At 43.1% G+C, this 25,434-nt stretch overlaps 1 protein-coding gene across 1 annotated transcript; it reads right to left on the reverse strand.

Moving 5' to 3' along the window:
• Positions 1 to 5,318: 5,318 nt before the first annotated feature.
• Positions 5,319 to 24,993, reverse strand: prodha (proline dehydrogenase (oxidase) 1a). Its single transcript, XM_084461054.1, has 14 exons — positions 24,521 to 24,993; positions 23,942 to 24,150; positions 20,490 to 20,524; positions 18,408 to 18,557; positions 18,232 to 18,296; positions 17,201 to 17,317; positions 16,824 to 16,903; positions 16,552 to 16,633; positions 16,242 to 16,334; positions 12,980 to 13,126; positions 10,921 to 11,096; positions 10,607 to 10,705; positions 10,312 to 10,400; positions 5,319 to 7,031 (listed from the first exon to the last, which is right to left on the reverse strand). Exons 1-14 carry the CDS (start codon positions 24,866 to 24,868, stop codon positions 6,832 to 6,834), a joined length of 1,890 nt encoding a protein of 629 aa, XP_084317180.1. The 5' UTR covers positions 24,869 to 24,993; the 3' UTR covers positions 5,319 to 6,831.
• Between the last annotated feature and the right edge of the window lie 441 nt (positions 24,994 to 25,434).

Genomic DNA, 25,434 nt, shown 5'->3' on the forward strand with positions numbered 1-25,434 from the left:
TGATCTCCATTCCATAGCAATTAGGCTGAGCCCAAGCCCCAAATGGAACATAAAATAAAGCAGGAGTTACTCCCAATCACTAATGGTCTCCCAGGCTTTTAAATGTTTGGAGATGTTCTGTAGCTGGAACCTCTAAATGGCTCTTGGTGCCCAAATAAATAATCTAAAGGGGTAATTATATGGTGATCCAACTTTTTCATCACAGGCGTCATTGCTATAGTCCTTGTCTAGGGTCTGCATCCTCTTGTAGAAGAGAGCATAATAGAGCAGTCATCAGACTGGGATGATGCAGAGGCCAGTCCAGCAGTGTTACCTTGGGACAGTTGTTTCTATAGCTGTAAGCCTCCCATCTCCTTCTCTGTCCCTCTGACTGTGGTGGCCATGACTCCCTCTGTCCCTCTGACTCTGGTGGACATGACTCCCTCTCTGTCCCTCTGACTCTGGTGGACATGACTCCCTCTCTGTCCTTCTGACTCTGGTGGACATGACTCCCTCTGTCCCTCTGACTCTGGTGGACATGACTCCCTCTCTGTCCCTCTGACTCTGGTGGACATGACTCCCTCTCTGTCCTTCTGACTCTGGTGGACATGACTCCCTCTGTCCCTCTGACTCTGGTGGACATGACTCCCTCTCTGTCCCTCTGACTCTGGTGGACATGACTCCATCTCTGTCCCTCTGACTCTGGTGGACATGACTCCCTCTCTGTCCTTCTGACTCTGGTGGACATGACTCCCTCTGTCCCTCTGACTGTGGTGGACATGACTCCCTCTGTCCCTCTGACTGTGGTGGACAAGACTCCCTCTGTCCCTCTGACTGTGGTGGACATGACTCCCTCTCTGTCCCTCTGACTCTGGTGGACATGACTCCCTCTCTGTCCCTCTGACTGTGGTGGACATGACTCCCTCTCTGTCCCTCTGACTCTGGTGGACATGACTCCCTCTCTGTCCCTCTGACTCTGGTGGACATGACTCCCTCTCTGTCCCTCTGACTGTGGTGGACATGACTCCCTCTGTCCCTCTGACTGTGGTGGACATGACTCCCTCTCTGTCCCTCTGACTCTGGTGGACATGACTCCCTCTCTGTCCCTCTGACTCTGGTGGATATAACCAAATATTAGAAGCATCAACTAGACGGTGAGATGTGAGACTGTATGTGAGGGAGATGTGAGTCTATGTGAGTGAGATGTGAGTCTGTATGTGAGGGAGATGTGAGTCTATGTGAGTGAGATGTGAGTCTGTATGTGAGGGAGATGTGAGTCTGTATGTGAGGTAGATGTGAGTCTGTATGTGAGGGAGATGTGAGTCTGTATGTGAGGGAGATGTGAGTCTGTATGTGAGTGAGATGTGAGTCTATGTGAGTGAGATGTGAGTCTGTATGTGAGGGAGATGTGAGTCTATGTGAGTGAGATGTGAGTCTGTATGTGAGGGAGATGTGAGTCTGTATGTGAGGGAGATGTGAGTCTATGTGAGGGAGATGTGAGTCTGTATGTGAGGGAGATGTGAGTCTGTATGTGAGGGAGATGTGAGTCTATGTGAGGGAGATGTGAGTCTATGTGAGGGAGATGTGAGTCTGTATGTGAGGGAGATGTGAGTCTGTATGTGAGGGAGATGTGAGTCTGTATGTGAGGGAGATGTGAGTCTGTATGTGAGGGAGATGTGAGTCTGTATGTGAGGGAGATGTGAGTCTATGTGAGGGAGATGTGAGTCTGTATGTGAGGGAGATGTGAGTCTATGTGAGGGAGATGTGAGTCTGTATGTGAGGGAGATGTGAGTCTGTATGTGAGGGAGATGTGAGTCTATGTGAGGGAGATGTGAGTCTGTATGTGAGGGAGATGTGAGTCTGTATGTGAGGGAGATGTGAGTCTGTATGTGAGGTAGATGTGAGTCTATGTGAGTCTGTATGTGAGGGAGATGTGAGTCTGTATGTGAGGGAGATGTGAGAATGTATATGAGGGAGATGTGAGTCTATGTGAGGGAGATGTGAGTCTGTATGTGAGGTAGATGTGAGTCTATGTGAGTCTGTATGTGAGGGAGATGTGAGTTTGTATGTGAGGGAGATGTGAGTCTGTATATGAGGGAGATGTGAGTCTATGTGAGGTAGATGTGAGTCTGTATGTGAGGGAGATGTGAGTCTATGTGAGGGAGATGTGCGTCTGTATGTGAGGAAGATGTGAGTCTATGTGAGGGAGATGTGAGTCTGTATCTGAGCAGCGTTTGTGACTGAAGGGTTCATTCATATGCAGCAGCTCCTTTTTGCTTTTACTTGCACTGATAAATACCCCTGCTGCTTGACATTTAGATGAGTGTGTGTGTGTGTCTTCATGTGATTGCTGCACTTACCGTAACTGTGTGCTTAGCAAAAGTGGTTATGTTCTCATGTCAAAAGCACAAGACTCTTGGGGGAAGGTCCCAGTTGATACATCGACCTGGATATGACTAGTCTGCCATCTTGTGGTAGTATTTCCTGCATCGAGTGTACAGACAGATAAGCAGAAATTATGCAATTTCCTCCTTGATTGAGGTTAAGTAATAGATATTGAAGAGCCATCTCTTCTACAGACAGTATGGTACTGTATGTCTTGCAGGTTGTAAAGGAGGTGCTGAATATCAGCTGGTTAAATAAAGGTTTAATAAAGGAAAGAGCCTTGACATGTGAAATGTGCTTGATGGCATTGCTAGAATCAGTGTAGAACCAGTCCTGGTCACAATTACAGTTCAACATACATTAAACCTACTAGATCACTTCATATTGTACAGCACTTTGTGAAGAACAATAGTGTTAATATCAGACTTGATACAAGGAGTACAATGGACCATCTGTATTTTGCACAATATGCTTCATCATGCTGCTGGATCATACAGGAGTGTCTCCATCCTGACAGAAATTATCTCACTGCAGCCAAGAAAGATGTCAGCAAGAATATTAAATGCAAATCGTTCCAATAAGATTTCTCTGTCGGCCTTCAACTCTTTTCCTTTCTCTGCCGTCTTTGTTGTTCTTATGTGTTACAGAACTATAGCTGTGTTTGTGTGTATGTGCTTGTTTAAATTAGCTAGCACACACTGTGCACCATAATGTCCAGGAAGAGAGTCTGTGTTCTCTTTGGGCACAGCATGAAATTCAGCTGAATCCGTTACTGAGCAATGCTGTCCCACATCTGGCAATAATGGCTTGTTTGAATATTAAAGTGGAATAGCTGTGTACATATCCAACCTGTACTTAAGGCCAGGTGCAGGATAAAAATGTTAATCTATAAGTGGAAAAGGATCCACACACTGGATTATAGTTCCCAACACTTTATTAGAGCAATGTTTCGACCACACAGGGTCTTCACACAGGGTCTTCACACAGGGTCTTCTCACAGGGTCTTCTCACAGGGTCTTCACACAGGGTCTTCACACAGGGTCTTCTCACAGGGTCTTCTCACAGGGTCTTCACACAGGGTCTTCTCACAGGGTCTTCTCACAGGGTCTTCACACAGGGTCTTCTCACAGGGTCTTCTCACAGGGTCTTCACACAGGGTCTGCACACAGGGTCTTCTCACAGGGTCTTCTCACAGGGTCTTCACACAGGGTCTGCACACAGGGTCTTCACACAGGGTCTTCACACAGGGTCTTCTCACAGGGTCTTCTCACAGGGTCTTCACACAGGGTCTTCACACAGGGTCTTCTCACAGGGTCTTCTCACAGGGTCTTCACACAGGGTCTGCACACAGGGTCTTCACACAGGGTCTTCTCACAGGGTCTTCTCACAGGGTCTTCTCACAGGGTCTTCACACAGGGTCTGCACACAGGGTCTTCACACAGGGTCTTCTCACAGCCTGTGTGGTCGAAACGTTGCTCTAATTTAGTGTTGTGAGCTACATTAGTGTATAATCTATTGTGCATATATCATTTTCCTCCATGTCTCACGTTATCAGAATACAGAGGCAGTGAAAGCACTTACACATCCACAGTCTTCTCTAAATAAAATGGCTGTGATTTATTGTGCAGTGAGTGAAGCCATCATGAGCCCAGCTGAACCTATCGGTCTGTGCCTGTGCGAGTGGTTGGGGTTTGTTGTTGCCTGTGAATTCGAGCAGTTAAAACAATGGTTAAAAGCCCTGGAACATTCAGTTATGTCAAACAGCAGAATAACAAATTACTGCCTGTATTGTATTCGACCATCTGCTGCCCTGCTGTTGTCTTGTTTGCTCAGAAGACACCGACTCTGCACCAGGTCTGCGCGTTGTCACGGTGATGTCTAGAGGCTAGGAGAGACTGTGGCTAGAGACTTTGGAAAAAAACTTGTAATGAGAAAACCTGACTTGTTCCTATTATCTAACAAGGCCAGACACTTGTGCAACCGCTTTCGCTCGTGATCTTTTAATCTCCTATACAAATAAACACGTGCTACATTGTGGTGGTCTTGCACTGCAAATTGGGTGAGGGCCTTTATTTATTCTTCATTTATTTTATTCTGTGGAGTAGAACGATGGTGATGTGTCTAACCTCAGGGTGGCATCATATGCTACATGGCAATGGCAGGGTGATGAACAGCCTACATTTGGAGACCCAATGAATAGATTAACACTTTTCTTTCTTTTCTTTGCCATAATCATAGTCCCCTATTGAGTCTAGTCAATGCCATTGACATGAAATCAAAGTCCAACATAGATACTTGTTTTCATGGATGCCAGAAGCAAGTGCACTGAAATAGGGAGAACCACTAATAGGTTACAGAGCATAATTGCATTCTAAGCATTCTTGTATTGGAAGCATTCTTGTACATAATGATCTCTACTAAGTGGCTGGAAAAACACCTGTACTATTACACTAAACAATAGTGATTTCAAAGGGATGAATGTGTATAATTGTATATACTATATGGTTGTTTGTGTGTGTACTGTATGTGTTGGTGTTTGAGGGGGGGGCTAATGTACCATCCAGTAGAGGTTTATGAGAGAGGCAGTGCACATCACTTGACATTACATTACAGGTACTCACCAGTGACCTTGAATATTACCCCGCGTCCTTGTGTTGAGGGGGATGACTACAATATGTTTCAGACACCCAGAAACATGACATTACTGTGTGTACTGGACACAAGCAGGGAGCATATTGGATCATATTGTGCTCTAGCTAGGGTCCCTGTACTGACCCTCTCACAGCTGTTTTCAAGGATGTTCATTTGTCATTTGGCATGTAGAGGATACAGGTACCATCTACAATAAATGCTAAATGAAATAAATGCTCAATGAAATGTGCAATGAAATATATACTATATATAATATAAGCCATATTCAAATGGTGTTGTTTATTTAATTCATCAAATGCACAACATCAACAAAAACAAATGGGATAATCATACATCCATTTGAGCTTTGTACTACAATTAAACAACATTAAAGACACTTCTGATTCACAATATCAATCAATATATTTACATATTGGAAATAGGGCTGTCACAATATCAACATTTCACAATACGATTATCATGGCAAAAATATCACGATAATATTATCAGGATATCTATAGCAATCATTTAACAAATAATGTGTTCACTTAAATTTAGGCAACATTAGCTAAACACTATTCAGCACTTTAGAGATTTCATTCATTTTCATTTTATAAATGAAAATAATTATTATTATTATTATTATGTTTATTAATAATAATAATAATAATAATAAAATTCACCTTTAACTTTATTTTGCTCCAATGTTTGTTTTCTCTTCAAAAACTGAAAAGCGATAACAGTGAATTTAATCATTCATTTTTTATTTACATTACTATTTCATTGCTGTTGTTGTTATTGTTGTTGTTAAATATATCATGGCTGGATTATTTACATGATATTACTATTTTCACTTTTAAAATACCACGATTATCGCAAAACCAGTATATGTGACACCCCTAATTGGAAGACAACTGTTAATCAACAGGCAAATAACATTTTAAAGGTTTCCTATGAAAATCTATTTTTCAGTGCTTGTGCATATACATTTGAGTCTCTGATGTGCCTACTAACACAGACTGAAATAAGAATACCCAGTCATTGTTTTGGGGGCAGCCATCAACAAGCCATTCAGATTTGCCAACTCATTAGTGGAAGTGGAGAGCAGCAGCTCATTTGCATTTAAAGCTACAGTAGAGACACAGAAATGCCCGTCAAGAACAGGACTAAACGCATGTTTCATCTTGAGTGCTATTTTCAGCAAGAATATGAACCCCAGAGAACTATATTAACTCGTTGAAAAGGAGCATAAAAGGGGAACTTTAACAAAGCTAATAAATAAGTACAAATAGGTACCCAAAACAGACTGTACTGTAAGAAGGTTTTCAGGCAGACAGAAGCACTTGCACACTACTGTGAATTTGCTACCGTCAGTGTACACATTTTATGGACTTGCATATATTTCCCAAATAACTTATTCAACATGCTAAATCGGTTGACCACAAAAGAAAGCCAGTTAAGAGTGTCTACAAAAAATATATACAGAAATCAAACTGCATGCCCTTAAAATGGTCAAGGCACTTCCAATGATGTATGAGTTGAAAGTTTGAAAGAACAAAAAGTATGTATTAAAAGCCTCTATAACTGCTTAAATAGTGGGTTTATCCTATATGAGGTAGAATAAAATGCACCTTTAACTTTATTTTGCCCCAATATTTAGATGCAGATAGATAGATAGATAGATAGATAGATACATTCAAGATGAAGGCACTGTGGATTATAATACAGAGCAGGGAAGAAAGTCTACCTACAGTAGACATGTCTGGTTGTGTGCATAAGTCGTGTAGATGTGGGGCAGTGGAATGTTTGTGTGAGGCATCAGGCTGCTAGCTGAACTCACTGGCTGCCTACAGCTGGTGTGTAGAAGACCTGGCCACTGAGCAGTCTGCGTCTGAGCTCCTTCCACAGCAGGCTGCGTTCTCTCTGGGAGCCTTTCATGAGGCCGCGGTTCTCTTGAGCACGTCGTGAGAGGTAGGGGATGACCTCATTCACAGGGCCATAGGGCACATACTTATACACAGGGAAACCAGCCTGACCTGTTCACACAAGACAGCAGAATAGAGACACACATTAAGGAGGAATAGGCTCCCCAGTAAATGTTGGTAAAACAGGTCACGTGGACGTGACTTAAAAAACAACAAACAAACATGGAAACTGTCATAGAAATTGTTATCATCAGCCTTGTCCCAGTTTCACTCTACCTCCCTCAACTTTTCACATGCAAAACCCCTAGCTGTGCTAACCTAATTTATAACAGGATGACCTCTCCAGGAGGTCGACACACCCCAGACTTTGTCTGGCCTACAGTAACCGTCCATTGTTCTATTGTCCCTACCTGAAACCTATTCAAGATTTACCGCCCTTTCTAAGATCACGTGTCTGAACTCTTGACCATTGTTGATGATGTCTGCCATTTATTATGACGTGTACAGATGGGTTAGCCAATCACATCTCTGGAAGCGTCATACCTGTGTATTGCTTGGATATAAGACCAGGCAACACCTTTCTACTTCACTTCTGTCGGATGAACCACTCACGTGCATTATCCTGAAGTCCTTGCGCTCGTATGTTTTCTAAATAAATCAGACTCAACCTTTTGAGCGAACCTTGGCAAATCCTTTTTACTTTTGACCAGATTAATTTCCACTACAAAACCCAATTTGACAATGTATAGGGTCTATGTTTGTTTGCTACTGCTTAAACTGTCAAAGTAAAAAAAAATATATATATATATATATATATATATATATATATTTCAGTCGAGATCACTTTAGTCAAAATTGACCCATTTATTAGCATGCAACAATATATACGGCATATTAATTTTTTACGCATATGAATTTTGGCGGTGTGATCTGTTCGGGGGGCCCCCTGCCTTCCACTCATGTGGAAAGCGGCAATCTAGATGTTCCCCCCCTCTGGGCCGCTTGGCCCAGAGTGCCGGGCCGGGAGAGGGAACGGCATCTAGCCCCCTGCCTCTATGACGATCAGAGTGGGCCGTGATCGGGAAGACGCTCGGAGGTAACTCAGCCCACTAAGACCGTCAAAGAGGGGGACTGCTGCCACAGGGGGACTGCTGTACATTATAGTCCCTGGCCTCCACAGGCCAGCGCTTCGTGGTGTCCGAAGGAGGTACAGCCTAGTGTGTCTGCCTCCATGGTGACCGGAGGGACCGCAGGATGGCCCTTCGGAGATGTTTCGGCCCACGATCACCACAGAGCGCCACAGAGACTAAGCCAGTGTAATTCCCCGGCTTCCACTAGGCGACGCTAGTGGAATACCAGAAGAATTCAGCAATACCCCCCAACAACCACACCGGCAGCTCCGAGTGGAAACACTAGCTTCCACTCGATAATTTTAGGCGATAATTTAAATGAATGCGCAGGCAGCTCCGAGGCCCACGTGTTACACGAAGGGGTCGGCGGAGCACTCTGACTAGGATGGGTAAGCCAATTGCAGCCTGTAAGAACCTGAATAGCCAGCAGGGGGAGCTCTTAACCAACAAACGTGCCGTTTCACCATGGATGTATAATAGAAGTTTATTAATAATAGTTAATTATAATTATTAGCCAATATTAATTATAATTTTATTAATAAATGTATTGATTATTAATTTACTAATACGTTTATTAATTAATAGTTTCATGAGCAATTACACTATGCATTTTAAATAAGGCTATATCCGCACAAACCACGTGAAGTCCGCAGTGACACAACACAACTTGGTTACGGTCCGCTCATCGCTTCTTGAGCATCCAAAACGGCCTGCACGCCGGGCCCGAGGTAGCGTTCATATGCCGATGAAGGGGTCCAGGCAGCGCATGTGAAATTGTACACCTGCTACGACACTTTAACTGACTGAGGCCGCAGCCGTCTGGACTCAACACGATGGACTATAAATGCTGATAAAACCGAAATGTTAACGGGTATGAAGGTACATCAAATGTGGAGCAGAACGCAGTGAAATGAGACCATGCCGTCGTATTGGTTAATGTGGTCTTGGCTAGACCAGCTCTCATGTATCGGGCAGCGGATTACAGGAGGGCACGAAGGCATCGTTTGGTCCAGAATCGTCTGCCGAAGGAGGGCAGACCAGGCCGGACGGGGCCGCAGCCGGGCACAGTCTGCGAAACTTTTGTAAATCAAACAGGGACAGCGAGTCAGCGATTTGATTGTTGAGGCCAGGGACGAAGACGCGTGGAAAATTAAGTTCCCCTGCCCGGACAGCCATGTGAGGCAGCGCATAATTTATTAATGAATAGAATGTTCGAACGATCATAGTTGATAATATTCATGGTGGTTCGTTATCGCAGAAGAGAAAGCGTTTCCTAGACCACTGAGGGCCCCGCAAAATATTAGCGACGACAGAGATACTCCATGCGCCGTGAAACTAACTTGGTAGGCGGCAAGGTCAGTTCGGTAGGCCAAGCGCTAGAAAATCGGTTACCGAACATATCCCCTAAAACCACCGAGGCCGCGGCATCAATAAATGCCGGAGGGACACGGACGAGTCACAGCCGACGCGGAAGAAACAGAAACGCCGGTCCACCCGTCACACGACGGGGACCAACGGAGGTCCAAATGACAGCACACGCCCGAGCAGACCAGGTCCCGCAGCGCTCGACGGACCGGGCAGCGCGGGCAGCCGGGAAACGAAGAGCGGCCCGGAGGCACGACACGCATGGCAAAGTTCAGACGCCCGAGCGAGGAGAGCAGCTCCCTTCCAGAAATAACCAAACGCCCCTGCGCGCCGCGCATAACACCCCGAATCCGATCCAGCGTTGAGGGGCAGAGAGCCCGCATGTCTTTTTTCTTTTTCCTTTTCTTCATTTATTTTATTTATCTACTTATTCATTTATACATTGATTTGTCATTCCTATAATTTTATAGTAGCGCCATCCAAGAAGACACCGAGGAACTCCACCCTATTGCGCGGGCCGACCGGTTCCCATCGGACAGAGGAACGCCCAGCCGGGAGAACGTGCTACGCAGGGGCGCGACACCCAGACCCGGGTTGGCAGAGGGAAAATCGAACATCGAAAAGTCAAACTGTCCAGCAGGCGAAGAACGAACGGGAGCTGGCATTCATACGGAGGGCCAGGCGCAAACAGTCAGCAACGGCCAGATGCGCAAACAGTCAGCAACGCGTCCAAAACATGTAGTCTAGAGACTGGGTCGCGCATGAGTCGTTTTCCTTAAAATCTCTTTCAAATTCTAATGGGCTGGTAGAGCTTCCCGTCTGACCAAAAAGCCACAGGGCTCACAATATTACATACTGTAACCACTGTTAACTGAGAATATGTACAAATTCTATACCTAGTGGGAAGCTGATCTGGTCACACATGCCAAGCAGCTGTCCAAAGTAGACCTTGTTCTCAGTTGGTGATAGACCCATTTCATTCATCCTGGTGTGAGAAAACACAAATATAATGTTATTATGTAAGACATGAATTCACTTTCATAACAAGTTCCCTAACTCATGGTTTCTTGTTTCCTTGCTTAGCGGACAAGTCAGTTACATTGGGTGCTTTGCAAAGCAAATAACCCAAACCAGCCTAACTGCCTGTGTTTAGTTTATAACGTTGCCCTGGGTCACTGGGGCCGGTCTCACTTTTCTAAGGTGAACTTCACTGTGTCCTCGTTGTGAGATGCCACCATGATATTGGCCTTCCTGTTGATGTCAATCTCCTCCAGCACAAACTCCAAACACCTTAGGAGGAATGGGGAGAGCAGGGAGCAAGTTAACCATTGGATTACCCTTTAAAAATTAAAAATAAAAAGCTTTATTTACACAGGTAGTCTCATGGAGATACAAAATCTCATTTACAAGAGAGACCTGCAAGAGACCCTGCATCACATAGTGGAGCAATATTCACAAGGGTTGGAGGGCCAGAGTCACGCTGCTGACCGGGCCTAACCTAGTACCTGTGGTACATCCTGTTGGTGGCTTCATAGTCCGGGTTGATGGGGTCCTCATAACCAATCTCCAGGGCCCTGGATCTCTCCTGGTACATATACGCCCCACGGACCAGCTTAGCCGCAAAGTACCAGTCCTCCCTCCGGGACAGCTCCACGTCCACACACACGGTATCATACGCATCCTGGGAAGGACAGACGACCGGTCACACAGTCAGCAGACAGACACACACCTTTTCATTCACAGTAAGTCACATGGATTTGTGATTGCATTGAGTTCTTCCTGATCTTCAGTTGCAGTGTTGTAATTCTAAGTGCTGCGCAGCAGTGGGCCGGGACCGGGCGTCGTTCAGAGGAAGAAGAGGAAGAGGAGGAGCTAAATGACACATACATGAGTGTCTCTGCCCGGACTCGAATTATTTAAAACTTCTTAAATTAAAACTGTCTTTCAAAATCATGTGTCTGAAATCCAGACAATGCAAAGCATTCCCATGTTTATTCTGCATCACCCAGGGTTGAACTCACAACAGGGGAAAGTCATGATCTCCCTTCCAAGTGAGGAGCTGGAAGTTTGGCCTTTGCTTGGTCTTCTAATTAAACTTTCATTTAGGTTCTACAAAAGAAAGCTGGCAAACAAACTTAAATTACACATGTGGCATGATCTATCTATCTATCTGCCTGTCTGTCTGTCTGTCTGTCTGTCTAGTTCCATATGTGACAAACTGGCTGGGGTTTGAATTTCTTTTTTTGGCTTGTCTTGCTTTGCACATTGCGTGCAGGTGTGCTCAATCAGAGACAATGTTGGTGTCAATTTGGCTGGTTGTAGTCCTATTGTCGGCCACTTTGGGCAGAGTTGCCAACAGAGACATCAACTGGTGGAGCTCACTGTTGCCATGGAATGAGATGTCGCTGCTGCACTATAGGATTGTGGGTAGTGTATTTGTTCTCCATCGACAGCAATTTGATGTCAGAACACCAACGGACACTAATTACACCCTGGGTGAGCTTCTTGTCTTTGAAATCGAGAGTTTAACATGTTTTTGAATGATTTTTCAAGATGCCCATCCACATCCATTGTATGACCAAAACGGTGGTAGAGCAATTCTCAACTTTCTCAAAAATGCTAGTTTTGTCAACGTTTTGATCTGAACCATTGTATATGATCATAAGTCACCTTAAAACAGGGCTAAACATGCATTTTCCTTTACTACTCCTTTAATTCGTTTAAAAAAAAAAAAAACTGCAAAACTGCAAAACTACATTTTGGGCGTACATTTTGGTGGTGGTTGCAATGTGATAGCATGTGGCTGACTTGTTAGGAATTTTCAAAGTTTTAAAGTTAGACGATTGCTGTAGTGCCACCATCAGGACTACAGTATTGGCCCAATATACCAGTTGTCTTGACAGACAGATTCCCCAGGAAGAAGGAGAAACGAGGCAATAACAAGAGGCATGGCAGCTGCGCTGCGTGGACCCTAATTAACATCCTAATCAACAGCCATGTTCAGGAAAGCGCTCTTACGTTCTGTTCTGAGGCTGTTTTGCCCTGTTCCTGGAATGTTTATCTGTTTTTTGAGTAAGCCCTTCTTCCAAGAATTACATCATCTGTACAATATGTTCCTGTGTCCTGCCCACATCACAGTATAAATAGCTCTTCAAGGTACCCCACCCTTTTATATCTGACTACATGCTATTGTATGCTCTGTACAATCTCTGTGCAGACCCAGGCCTAATATAATATGTGTATCTGTATTACACCGTCAAGTGACTATCCATATATTTCTCTATCTGCTATTCATCTTCAATATCAGACATCTTGTCAGATGTACAGTAAACACAATTCTCATTTGTACAGTAAACAGACATGAATCAGTAATCACACAGAAGCATATAAAATAAAATGTTCTTGCTGTAGAAATAGCAGCATTGCTGCCACAAAAGGTGTAACCTTCCTTATATTGTATGAACCTCCCTACCACTACTGTAGGCACAAACTTATGCTCAATATCTGCAGGCAGTATGCACATGGGCCCAGTGGGAGGTGTCGGGGGTAGTGACAAGGCCTTACCTTTAGGTAGCACTGGTAGGTGTTGAAGATGACAGGTTTCTCTCTGTTGAAGATCCTCTGCATCTCCAGAGTCAGTCTGCTGATGGCTGGCTGGAAGTATGTCTGCTCTGCGTCCACCATGAGCCTCACACCATTCTCTACTGCATGCTGGACACAGAGGCACACAGCTGTCACTTCATCTTTGCTAAGGTTACAGGACCTACACCAGAACCTGAGGTCTTGCTCCAAAAGCTGAGTTATTAGATAGATAGACAGACAGACAGACAGACAGACAGACAGACAGACAGACAGATAGATAGACAGACAGATAGACAGACAGACAGACAGACAGACAGATAATAAAGTCTATTGACTGAAGCTGTACAAGAGTGCAATAGCTACAGTGTCAGTCAAATCAAATAAGGAGTGTGTTCATGTTAATAAATAAGAAATTAATTGTAAACTGTCCTGTCCAAGAAAAGCCTGGGCAGCAAGAACAAAGTGTCTTAGCTCCCTCATACTGTAGCTGGCTCAGGTCCAGGGCCTCCAGCCAGTCAGGGAATACACTGAGCAGCTTGATGGCAGCTGGTAGGACGGGCCCTATCTTCCGTTTCCTGGAACCCTGAGGTTATTTTGTTAGAGCTACTTTGTTTTGCCTTACTGCCGGGCCTGGCTGCTGCAATCTCTAGAGACTTCAGTCGACCGAAACACTTTCAGAGTAAACAAGCTTTTGGATGCACTATGTACCTCTCCATGGATCCTTTAAGAGTATGTACCTCTCCATGGCTCCTTTAAGAGTATGCCAACAATAAAACAAGGTTTGCTGAAATCTGAACCAAATCAATAAAAATGTTATATAACCACGCCACTTTCTGAGTTTTTACCATGAGGAACGGGGGTGTTATGAAGGCTCAAATGTTATTGTAATTAGTTGGCTTAGAGTCATTAAATTTAGTATAAAATGATCCAATGGGTATCTTATTATTTAATCGTATTGGTTTGTTGTTTTTCTATAATTGGATTGTTATTGGGTGTAAGTGAAGACATCATCTTTGGACGCTGCTAAAGTAATAATTCTGCACATACGCTTTTCACTCTCTTTGTCCATGGACTTCAGTGTGGACAGGCATAGGTACTGCCAACCAGAAAAATCTCATGTAGCTAACAGGAGATGCTGGTGGACACTGGGAGGAAGTAGGAAAGGAACTACACCCCTCTAATCATCAACGGGACCCTTGTAGAGAGAGTAGACAGCTTCAAGTACCTTGGCGTGCAGATCACCAAGGACCTGACATGGTCAACACACAGACACTGTGGTGAGGAAAGCTTGTCAGAGACTGTACCACTTCAAACAACTGAGGAAATTCAGAGCTTCACACCAGATTTGACTTCTACTCATGCACGATCGAGAGCATCCTAACTGGGAATATCATCATCCGGTAAGGGAACAGCAGCTCTCAGGATTGCAAGGCCCTACAGAGAGTGGTAAGGTCAGCTGAACGGCCCTACAGAGAGTGGTAAGGTCAGCTGAACGGCCCTTGCTACGATCAAGGAAGAGATAGCGCGCTCACATGGCGAGCATAGAGGCTCAGGAAGAGCTTCTTCCCCCAGGCCATCCGGCTCCTGAACGACTCTATCTACAACATCTAGTGCACATAGAATATCTAGTGTACATAACAACCTGTGTACAGTGTACACAACATAATAACCCTAACCACATGCAAATGCAAATGTCAATATACCTTACCCCCTATAGCATGTACATAACACACCCATGCCCTCCCCCTAGGGCCACCATGATCCTGTACGAAGAAACAGGACTACGGGCTTAGCGCAGTAACTTCAGGTTCAAGCCTGGTTCATCCGTATCAACAAGGTGGATCACTTTTCACTGTGCTATATCGCCATGGTAACTCATGCTGCCAATCTAACCTGCCCCGGGACAGGTTAGGTTCCAGATTACGGATCAAAACATATGAAGCACTGCCCGCTGACTGATCAGTTCACTTGGAAAATGGCATTGGACATTAAGATCCCATATGGTAATCTCAGTGCGTGAACAGTGAGAGGTTCTTTTACAGACCAACAAACCACTCTTGGGCCTTTTCTGATATCACATGAAAGGTTGTGAAATGGCTTTGTCAGCTGATATTTTGCCCAAACTTGTCCGTTTAAAGTCACGCAGACTGTAAGCTATGCACTTGCATTTTAATGGCTACAGTTTCATATAGGCTCTGCTGTGGGTGATGCGGAGAACCAAGTGGCCTAGGCTAGCTTACATTTTTTATTCCATTTTCAAGTATTGTGATTAGTATTAGACAAGCTTACCATTCCTAGGAACAAAAGTAGCCTACATTTTAGTGGAATTGATGCCTGGCTGTCTGCCTGGCAATACATTACATAGCCTTCTTTTTGTAGTTTAGCCTACTTCTCCACCTTTAGCTTCACTTTTTCCATCTTAATATTTTGTATCTTAATATAGAGTTCTAAACTCCTCTTGTTTAGAGACATCACACTGTCTGCTCCAACCTGAAACTAATCAAATAAATTACAGCCTTCTTGCTTTATTTAAGCGTCCCTTGCTGCCAGGGTTGCCGCTGAAAGAATAGGCTACAATTGCTTGACACGGCATAAACATATTTGGCCATATTATAGATAGCCTACTCGTGTTCATGAGGATATTGAGAAAAACACATTTACACCATAAGTAATATTTTGTCAACTTTCCTTCCTGCCTATGACAGTAGTGACTGTGTTGCGCCTGGATAATATAGTTCATATTTCTAAAATATTGCAGTGGATGGAGCTTGGAGTATGGCCCTGTTCAAATACCCATACTAAGGTTGCACTTTGTGCAAATGCCTCCCCCTTTACTGTGAACGCGCTCAAAGCTAGATTGGACCAGCTGGGTAGACTTAACGAGTTGATATCCACTGGCGTGGTACCGTTTATCCGTGATTGCGGTTGTTTGGTTTACTCAAGTGAGCGAGCTAGTGAAAAGTTATCCTGGATTTGTTTAACTAGCTTCGTAGTACAGGGCCCTGGTGAGGTGACCAGCCCCTTTAGATTAGTCTAAAAGTAGAGTTAATATTAGTTTAGATAATATAAGTTCTACAGCCTCCTTACCTTGTTATAGGGGAAGTACCTAACAGGCACAGTTTCAGCAGAGACAAGAACAGAAGATGAGAAGAACATAAGGTACTTGTTATGAGGTACTGGGACCAGTTATAGCTATAAGAGAAAAGCCTTGTTCATGCCTGATGAGCCTGAACAGTAACGCTACCTTGGCCAGAACATCCACTCTCTGTAGCATCCTCCTCATCTGCTTCTCCTCCTCAGCTGTGAACCTGTTCAGCAGAGGCTCCAGCTGGCCGGTCTACAGATCAGAGGAAACAAACACACACATCCCTTCATCTTGTCAACTTTGACCTGCAGTCCTGTAGACGGTTGTATGGAAATACCATACTGTATGTACACCAGCATGGACAATCTCAGAACAAGATGTTAATCAGTCATGATGGATGCCGTGTATTGCATACAGAGCAGTATATGCCTGTGAATGCATGCATGTATCATCCACCAGGGACCCTCACCTCAAGGTTTGGAACCATAAGCAGCTTAGACATCTCTGTTCTGTCATTGATCAGACTATTCCAGTCCAGAAGGTCTATCGTCCTGGAGATGGGATAGTAGAAAACATTACCTAACTACATACAGTATTGCATTACAATAGCAAAAATTATAATAATAATAATAATAATAATAATAATAATAATACATTGCTGCTTTATACATTTATAGAATAATGAAAATGACTGACAGATCTGAGTGTGTATGTGGTCGTCAGGTGATGTAGGCCTCTTACCCAGAGGAGCCTAGTTTCTCTCCAGTGAACCAGTTCTCAATGTCATCTTTAGCTCCAACACCCAGCTTTGTCAAACTCTCCTGGAGGGAAATGGGAAAACATTTAATTAAAAATTAATATAACTTAATGTTGCGGTACAACAGAATATTTAAAATGTAAGGGATGAACACCTGGAAAATGTGTGATGCTTTGTTTTTGCTTTTGAATAAAAGGAAAGTTGTGTGACATTCTTTGCAAGTATTTCTATTACTGTTATGGTGACAGTTTTCACAGAGACTGAGCTAGTTTGCTCGAGGGTGGACATGTCATGTCATGTTTGGAATTAGCATCAATTACATGCATGACATTCAAATGATTTTGCTCTGGGGAATCCCCACCTTCAGCTGCTCCAACTCCAGCTTCTGCTCCAGCGCTGCCATATCAGATTTACCTTGCTGTGCTGCAAGGAGGTTAAAGAACCGCCGCCATTTTACCAGCACCTCTGAGAACTGGAGCTGGGGAGAGGAGAGTAGAGAGAGTCAGGGGGAAGAAACTATCAATAAGTTGGTAATGCATAACTATTTCTCTGAAATATGGCGTGACATGGCACCACTCTGCACTCCAAAGGTCCGCCATTCCGAAAATTACAACTACAATAATAATAATAATAATAATAATAATAATAATAAATAGGTTAATTGTATATATTAATAATAATATAATTAATAATATATAGGCTATCTGTCATGGCAAAAAATAAATAAATTGTGTAATAGGCCTGCCGCAGACGGGTTGAGCGCCATCCTTTAGCTGTTCATAGGCTACCTGATGTGAGGAAATATATATGTATATCTGGGAAAGTAGCCTTACATAGAACATACGTATTGTGGTGAATTATGCCATATAACATCTATGGACCACACTGTTTCGCTGCCATTGTTTTGCAGACTGCTCCTGACGAATGCTCACTGTATGCACAAATAGGCCTATTATCCCACTCACAACATGCAATACAAAGCTGGAAATAAAGTGTAATGTCCCGCCGCAAATTATGTAATTGGTATTCAAATATCTGACATGTCGATCCGAATAGCTATTAATAAAATTAGCCTACCAGAGGACCTCGGAGTTCACTGGAAAAACAGTAATTTCAGCCGGAATTAGGCTATTGTGTCCCCGGTGAAAATCACTGACATAGGTACATGGGAAATACGTCTTTTTTAGGCTCGCCATACTGTCAGGTCTCTGGGACATAGGCGACTCAGTTTTCGGAGTGGCAGACCTTTTTCAATTTTTGGAATAGTGGACCCTTTCCAATAAAGAGAAAGGGCTGCCATTCCGATGAATGGAGTTCAATCATCGGAATGGGGAACCTTCGGAAAGGTGGTCGGTTCCCGAAATATGGAAACCACCGCAGAGTCAAACTTACCAGGAACTGTGGGCGTCCCAGGGCAGTCATCTTAATGGCAGAGAATCCATCTACAGAGCTTCCCCCTGAGAAGCACACGTATCAGCCAGATATAGTAAGATTGTTAGAATGCTGTATAACTTCAGTGAACAGACCTAGCACACTGTTCTATGTGGCAGACTACAATATCAACCTACCAGAGGCTTTGATGCAGTTGAGGAAGGTCTCCATCTGGTTGTCACACTTGGTTTCATCGGCATAGAAGTAGGTCCTGGCACTGATCACACCACCACGCCGGTCACCAAACTGACGGTGAGCCTTGTATTTCTTCTCACGGTGGTCATTGCCTGGAGACAGAGGTCAACAACATAAGACACCCCCCTAGGCAACAAGACCCTGCTAATGACCAACACAAACCACCGGGGGACACAAACAGATCTGTCCTTGGGGAGAAAAACTTCACCACCTAAATAACATGGATGATCTGGCACAGATACCTGGAGATCTCACTCTTCACAGACTGAGACACATGTGTCAAGCATGTGCCTCTGGAACCAACAAACCAATAAAACAAGTAGAGATAGCAGATAAACATTTACGTATTGATTGAAAGAGGTACCAGAAAGCACCATTTAGAAAAAAAAGTTTCCAAATTGATTACATAATTTCAAGTGAAGTATAGAAAGAAATGCAATATATAAATGGACCAATCTCTAGATATCTTGTACCAGATTCAGAACCTTAAAGCAATACATAGCGTTTTCTCCGGTTTTCTCGGAACTGCGCCCCCACAGGCTCTGCGAGTAAGTGCACTGTCGTACTGTTGTAACGTTATCAGATTGTCTTTTTCTTTTTCTGGCTTCCTCTGTGATGTTTCGCTTTGGTTTTCTCACCTCCGCCATGATCATTGAGCTAAAAAAAACGCATGATATCCATAGACGCTGGAATAGTTAGCTACTACTGTGTTGTTTAAGCACAACGTTGCACTGGCACACTTTGACTGAATGCTGCGTCCCGGGGGCACGAGTTTTAAAAGGTAATAAATGTCAATGTATTATCTTTCTGAGTAGACTGTTTGGACGATTCAGCTTACTTTTAGTAAATCTAATTGGAGAATTAGCACCAGACATGTTTGTAAAGGTCCAAATATCGCTATGTATTGGTTTAAAGGACCATACCGGTCTAAATATGATGTGATCTCCTAAAACTAGTCACCCAACGTATATCACATTACCGCAATCCATTTTCCGAAGTAAAGCTCATTTTAAAAGATATTAGCATTTTCGTGTTTTACGTGTGTTAGTTTCAAATAATTTCAGTAGTTATTATTTTCGTTTTAACCCTCTTTGAGCAGCTACGCCAACAGTCTGTCATTTCTTACATGGTAGCCATTGCTAGGAATGCTGGGTAGAGAATCTAATGTAGATGGATGAGAGAATATAGCGCAGGAGTTCAACAGATTTGAACAAAGCTACTCTACTAAAAATTATTTGAAACTAACTGGGGCGAATTTGGCAGCGCAACAAGGGAACAAGGGAACATTTTAAAGCCATCACGTTCAACTTTTGAAATGTAAGTACAACGTGAAAATGCAAATATCTTTTAACGTGAGCTTTGCTTTGGAAAATTGAATGCAGTAATGTGATATACGTTGGGTGACTAGTTTAAGGATATCAAATCATACTGACACTGTTATGGTCCTTTAAGGGGAAAGGGTAACTGTTAATATTTAGCCCAGACCATGCAAGCCCCTCATCATGTCATCTGCATTCTAAACACACACACCGGTCTGCGCTCATTAGCCCTGTGTCCCAGCCAGCTTCCACCAGAGAGCCAGATAGAACCAGATCCAGCCATGGAAACCACGTCAGCCTGACTCTGTGTCCTTCCAGGGCAGATGGCAGAGAGTCAGGTGACACAAATTCACACTGTGCTGATGTCACAGAGCCATATTGGCAAGGTTGCTCTCCCTGGCACACTGATATGCTGCATGTGAAAGAAGCCCTTCTGCCCCATTATCAGATACCATGCTCTACATTTCAATCAAACAACATTTACTGTGGCCATGCTGCTGTGGTACGATGTGCTCTGTAACTGACACTGCAAAACATACAGTAGATTATTAGATCAATCAATGTTAACATCTGTTGTTCTGTTTTTGTTTGTAAAGTTGTTGTTTTTTTGTTTTTTTTAAATGAGAACATTTGATCAATCAATGATGACACAGAACGTAAAAAAGCCCAAATATGTTGATTTAATGATTTAAAAATAATACAAACCTGGACTTTCTTTCTCAGCTTCAGAAACACATGAACTGAAAGAACAGGGAATGAAAGAGAAAGGGAAAATGGGAGAGGGATGAGTAACGATGAGTAACAATGAGTAATGCATTAACTCTATTAATACAGTAGCCTGCTATCATACCGGCACATGCAGTGCAGTATCATGTAAGGGGGGGGGGGGGGGGTGTCATGGAATTTTACACATAGTCTCAAGACTATTCAGATTCATATCTTTTCTTTCAATACCTATTCATCCAGTCCCCTGCCTTTTGCTATTGTAAACACCTCAACCTTTTGTTTCTCTCTCTCTTTTGTAATTGTAAACACCTCCTCTACCTCGCTCTTCCTCCTCTCTTTGTTTAAATCAGAAGGGCCACACCTTCTGTCCTTCCCGTCCTGGCTCAGACCTTTTGTTTTCTTTGTCCATATTCAAAGTGAGTTTTCATCCCCCGACCACTGTGTGATATCCGTCACCTTACGATGACGTATAGACGACTCAGCCAATCAAATGTCGGCTGCTGGTTTGAGCAGATATAAGGAGAAGATTTGGCGAGCTGATTTACTTCTTCTGTTGGAACCACTCTGTGTTTTACTTTGAGGTCCGTTTGCAATCGTATTGTTTTCTTAATAAATCTGACAACCTATTTTTGAGCGAACCTGGGCTTTGGCAAATACTTCATTTTTATCAACTACAGGGGGGGGGGGGTCAAGATGTGTTATAGCCATTCAAGGCGGTGTGCTTCAGCTAGAAGCTAATCACGTTTCATGGCAGCCGCTGTACAAGTCCCAGCTATGCGTTTCCCAACCTTTCCAAAGTGGGCGCCAGTAAGTTGCACTGTTCTAAATATATGATTGCTCAGGAAGCATGCCACTACACACACGAGCACATGTTCTGCTATGTGATCTGTTCCACACTAACGTGGACTCTTGGAGTCTACAAGGGTTCTGACTAAGTCACAAGGGGGACGTTTCAAAAGCTGTGTGCATCATAGAGATATTCCTCCAGTAAGATCTGGTTTGGAACCACAGTTGAATCACTAACTTTTTTTAAAGCTGCTGGTTGTTTCAGTATCTGTCCTGCTCTGGGTTATCGAAGTTGTTTGTTCACGCTACTTATCGGAATTGATGTTTGTGTACTCGTTTGTTGAATGTTGTAGGTTAGAAAGTACAGAAACAGTAAAGTTTGTCTTTTCCTGACCTTGATTTGAAAAACTCACATGAACTTTGCTACATGGACTCAGCACCTAGGCAACATATGAACTACTGTATTGTCAAGTAAAATATTTATACTGTATCAAATTTATGAACCAAATCCTAACATACGGAACAGGGTGAGGGTGGAGGGAGCTGATGTGTAACCTGAAATATGGAGCCACTTCGTACACTGTGTAATGTCTGCCTCGGGGTTCCATTAATAACTGCCAACAGAGATTCACAGCCATAAGTAAACTCAGGTATCTATGTGTTCAACTCCACCTCCTCCTCCTTCTGTACCGTAGTATTGTTGAACCGGTTCTGTTGTATGGTGCCATCTGCTTCTTCCCCATGCTCACAGTTGTTAACAGAAAAAAACTCCTGAAAATAACTCATCTGGCAAGCTAAATTATTGTCTTAACTACCCCTAACCTATCCGACAGTGTCACCTCTGCTATGACCCGTAAAGCACTCAGAATCACACAGGACCCTTTCCACCCACTCCATCAGTATTTCATTCCCCTCCCCTCCTGCCGCAGGTACTGTACAGGCTTCCTCGTTGTAAAAAAGCCAAGTTCAGCAAAAGCTTAATTCCTGCTGCTATCCGTGCCCTAAATACTTGAATACCATCTGTCTATGGTCCAGCCGACGGTGTGTCTGTATGTCCTGTAGTATGTAATGTAATGTTATGTCCTGTCATGTCATGTTCCTGTCATGTCATGCAACTGTCTGATGTTTCTATTGCACTTGTTGTCTGTACTGCACTTTGACGTTTATGCACTGACTGTAAAGATGAATTTCCTGAAAGGACTAAATAAAATAAAATAAAATAAAATAAAATAAAATAAAATAAAATAAAATAAAATAAAATAAAATAAAATAAAATAAAATAAAATAAAATAAAATAAAATAAAATAAAATAAAATAAAATAAAATAAAATAAAATAAAATAAAATAAAATAAAATAAAATAAAATAAAATAAAATAAAACTAAACTAAACTAAACTAAACTAACAATGATCTAGAAACTACCTCTCAATTTAGTCACTGACATTTCCTACAGTTACTTGACCTCTTATTGAGATGGATTACACTGCTCAAATAACATGTTTTACAACGAACCTTGACTTTGCAAGACTGACATTAGTAAAGGTTCTAAAGGATATAAAGTTCATTTGAAGTCAAAATAATTGTTGATATTATTTCACTATTTTGTATGTTTTCAATATGTTTACTCTAAATGTAAACATGGCAGTAAAAGCAACTCTCTTAATTGGAACCAGTCTTGGTTGATCTCTACAGTCTTTGCTATTATTTGTTATGACAGCGTATGTGCACAGCCTGTCAGAAAACCTCTCAAAATAGAGGGACGGCTTTCTACCCCAGCTCATTACATAACACCCCAGGCTTCCCTGAAAGGGTGTCTGGTTCCTCAGCAGAGTGGCCTTGTGCCATCGCATGTGACGGCATTCTCACAGGGAGTTGGGAAAGGGAGGAAGTCAACCAATCAGGCATAAGGGGTCTGCCCGGACTGACCAATGGAGGCTGGATATGGCAGGGCATTTCAAGCAATGAACAGTAGGCCTTGTTTACATTCTGCTTGAGCTAGAGAAAATGAAACGAAAGGATGTTTGCATTCACAGGCTTGTATACAGTAAGTCCAAGCCTTTATGAAAACATGAAATAGCATACCAGTAGAGAGCCTTAGCTCTACAGCCTGCCCCTTACAGTCCAATACAACAAGGATATTTATTGGAATTTTTGCTAAACACAAGCTTGGTGGTCTTGACCGTTTTCTTTCACTATAGGTCAGTTTTGTCTGAAGGATACAGAATATATTGAGGAAAAAGCCCCAACAATTTCCATATAAGCACATCACTTCAGTGCATATCTTACCAAAATAGAAAGTTGGGTGGATCCTTTTGAAATGTGGTGGCTGAAACGACTATGCTGACCACACATTCCATTGAATAACGCATTCTATTATATAACATCTTCTATTCAATCGCACACAGCCGTGCAGTGATACTGAGCACCTGTGCTTTTCAGTAGAGCTGTAGTGTACATGTACATACATTACATTACATAAGTCATTTAGCAGACACTTTTATCCAAAGCGACTTAGAATAACTGCATTTAATGTAGGTATAGTGCACTACAGTACAACTCGCCAGAACTCAGCGCATCCCCCTTCTAAACAAGTGACTAAGAGCATAATTTAGTGCTAAAGTCACAAGGTTTACCAAGGAACTTACTCCATCTCCTTTTTCTCTGCCTCCTCTTGGGTCATGTCTTCCTCCACACTGTAGTCCAGCACGGCCCCGACACCAAAGGACTGGTTCTTCTTTATCAGGGGCTTGATGGAGTTGTGGTCCTCCCCTGCTACAAACTGCCCGTAGAAGGTCATCTTCATCAGCCGCTCAAACAGCCGCTGGCCAAAGACCCTTCTGCTCAGATCCATCAACTGTAAAGAGAGAGAAGTGAATAGAGATAGTGTATTTACAAATCTATCTTAAGTTTTGAACAATAATTTTACATTTTGATGCATCTGGGCAATTTCAGACCATGGGCAGGGGCGCCACTAGACATTTTGGGCCCTATGAAACAATCTAATACTTGCCCCCCCCATACTTAGACCTCATGATAATAATAATAATAATAGTGGCATATGGGCCCCCCCTTGGAATCGTCCCAACGCCAGTTGTCACCAATTGTCAGACGACAATTCATTTGACTTGATGATTTAATTGCACAAACAAGTAAGGTCTACTTACATATACTGCCTTTAAAATTAGATGAGTCTTGTAAAAATGATGGGTAACCTAAGGTCTTACCTCCTTATTCTTGTCAACGAGGAAGTCGAATGTACAAAGCTTGAAGACCAGCAAACTTCTGAGCAACTCAATGTTGTCTTTACTTTTGTAAGCTTCATGAGTGTTCTCAAAGTCAATTGCGATCGTGTGTTTCGCAGCATCTGCAGCATTTTTTGTTTGTCTTATGAGGTCAATTTGAGCAGGTTTCACCACCGTACAATCATCATAAATTCGTGGCTCTTTCTCCCCAATATCCTTGCGCTGCGTGGATGAGACAGTTGACCGAAACCTCCCGGAAGAGATGTGTATTCTCTTGATATTTTCCGAATGTGCCCTGATCAGAGCTGGTGCTAATTTAGTGTACGACATCAGCAAGATGTGTTGGTGGAGAGGTTGCTTTGTTAAAGTTACCTAGACGTAAAAGTAAGCTACGCGCGATGATGGAGAACTTCCGCAGTGTGTGTAAAGACAGTAGCAGGTTATCGGTTATAAAACCTAAGGGCACCGCCTATAACGATTGGTCTTCGCCCACTCTGACGCAATGGATGATTTTTTTCAGGAACTACAAGCGCGCACATCTCAAAATATTGCGCACAACATGGAGCACGCCGCCGCTTGCACGTGAAAAACGTGCCTCTGCGCAGAACGCATTCTGCTGATCGCCACAGAAGCCAAACATAGATCCAGGGAGGCATGTCAAGCCCTATCATCAGGTGGGAGTGATCCCACATTGGCAGTAACCTAAGGTTGCGATCACACCAGAAAGTCCGAACCAAGGACCAGACCAAATGAGTGAAGTTGCAACATTGCAGTTTTTTTGGGTTCACTAGGTCACAAGGTCATTTGTGTAATCGAACCAACACATGTAAACAAATGTCACGCGGTCCTACAGGTTGCTCATCTTACTGGCTAGAAAAATTACGACGGAAAATCTA

The sequence above is a fragment of the Borostomias antarcticus genome (assembly GCF_949987555.1).
Source record: "Borostomias antarcticus genome assembly, chromosome: 2".
Taxonomy (NCBI): domain Eukaryota; kingdom Metazoa; phylum Chordata; class Actinopteri; order Stomiiformes; family Stomiidae; genus Borostomias; species Borostomias antarcticus.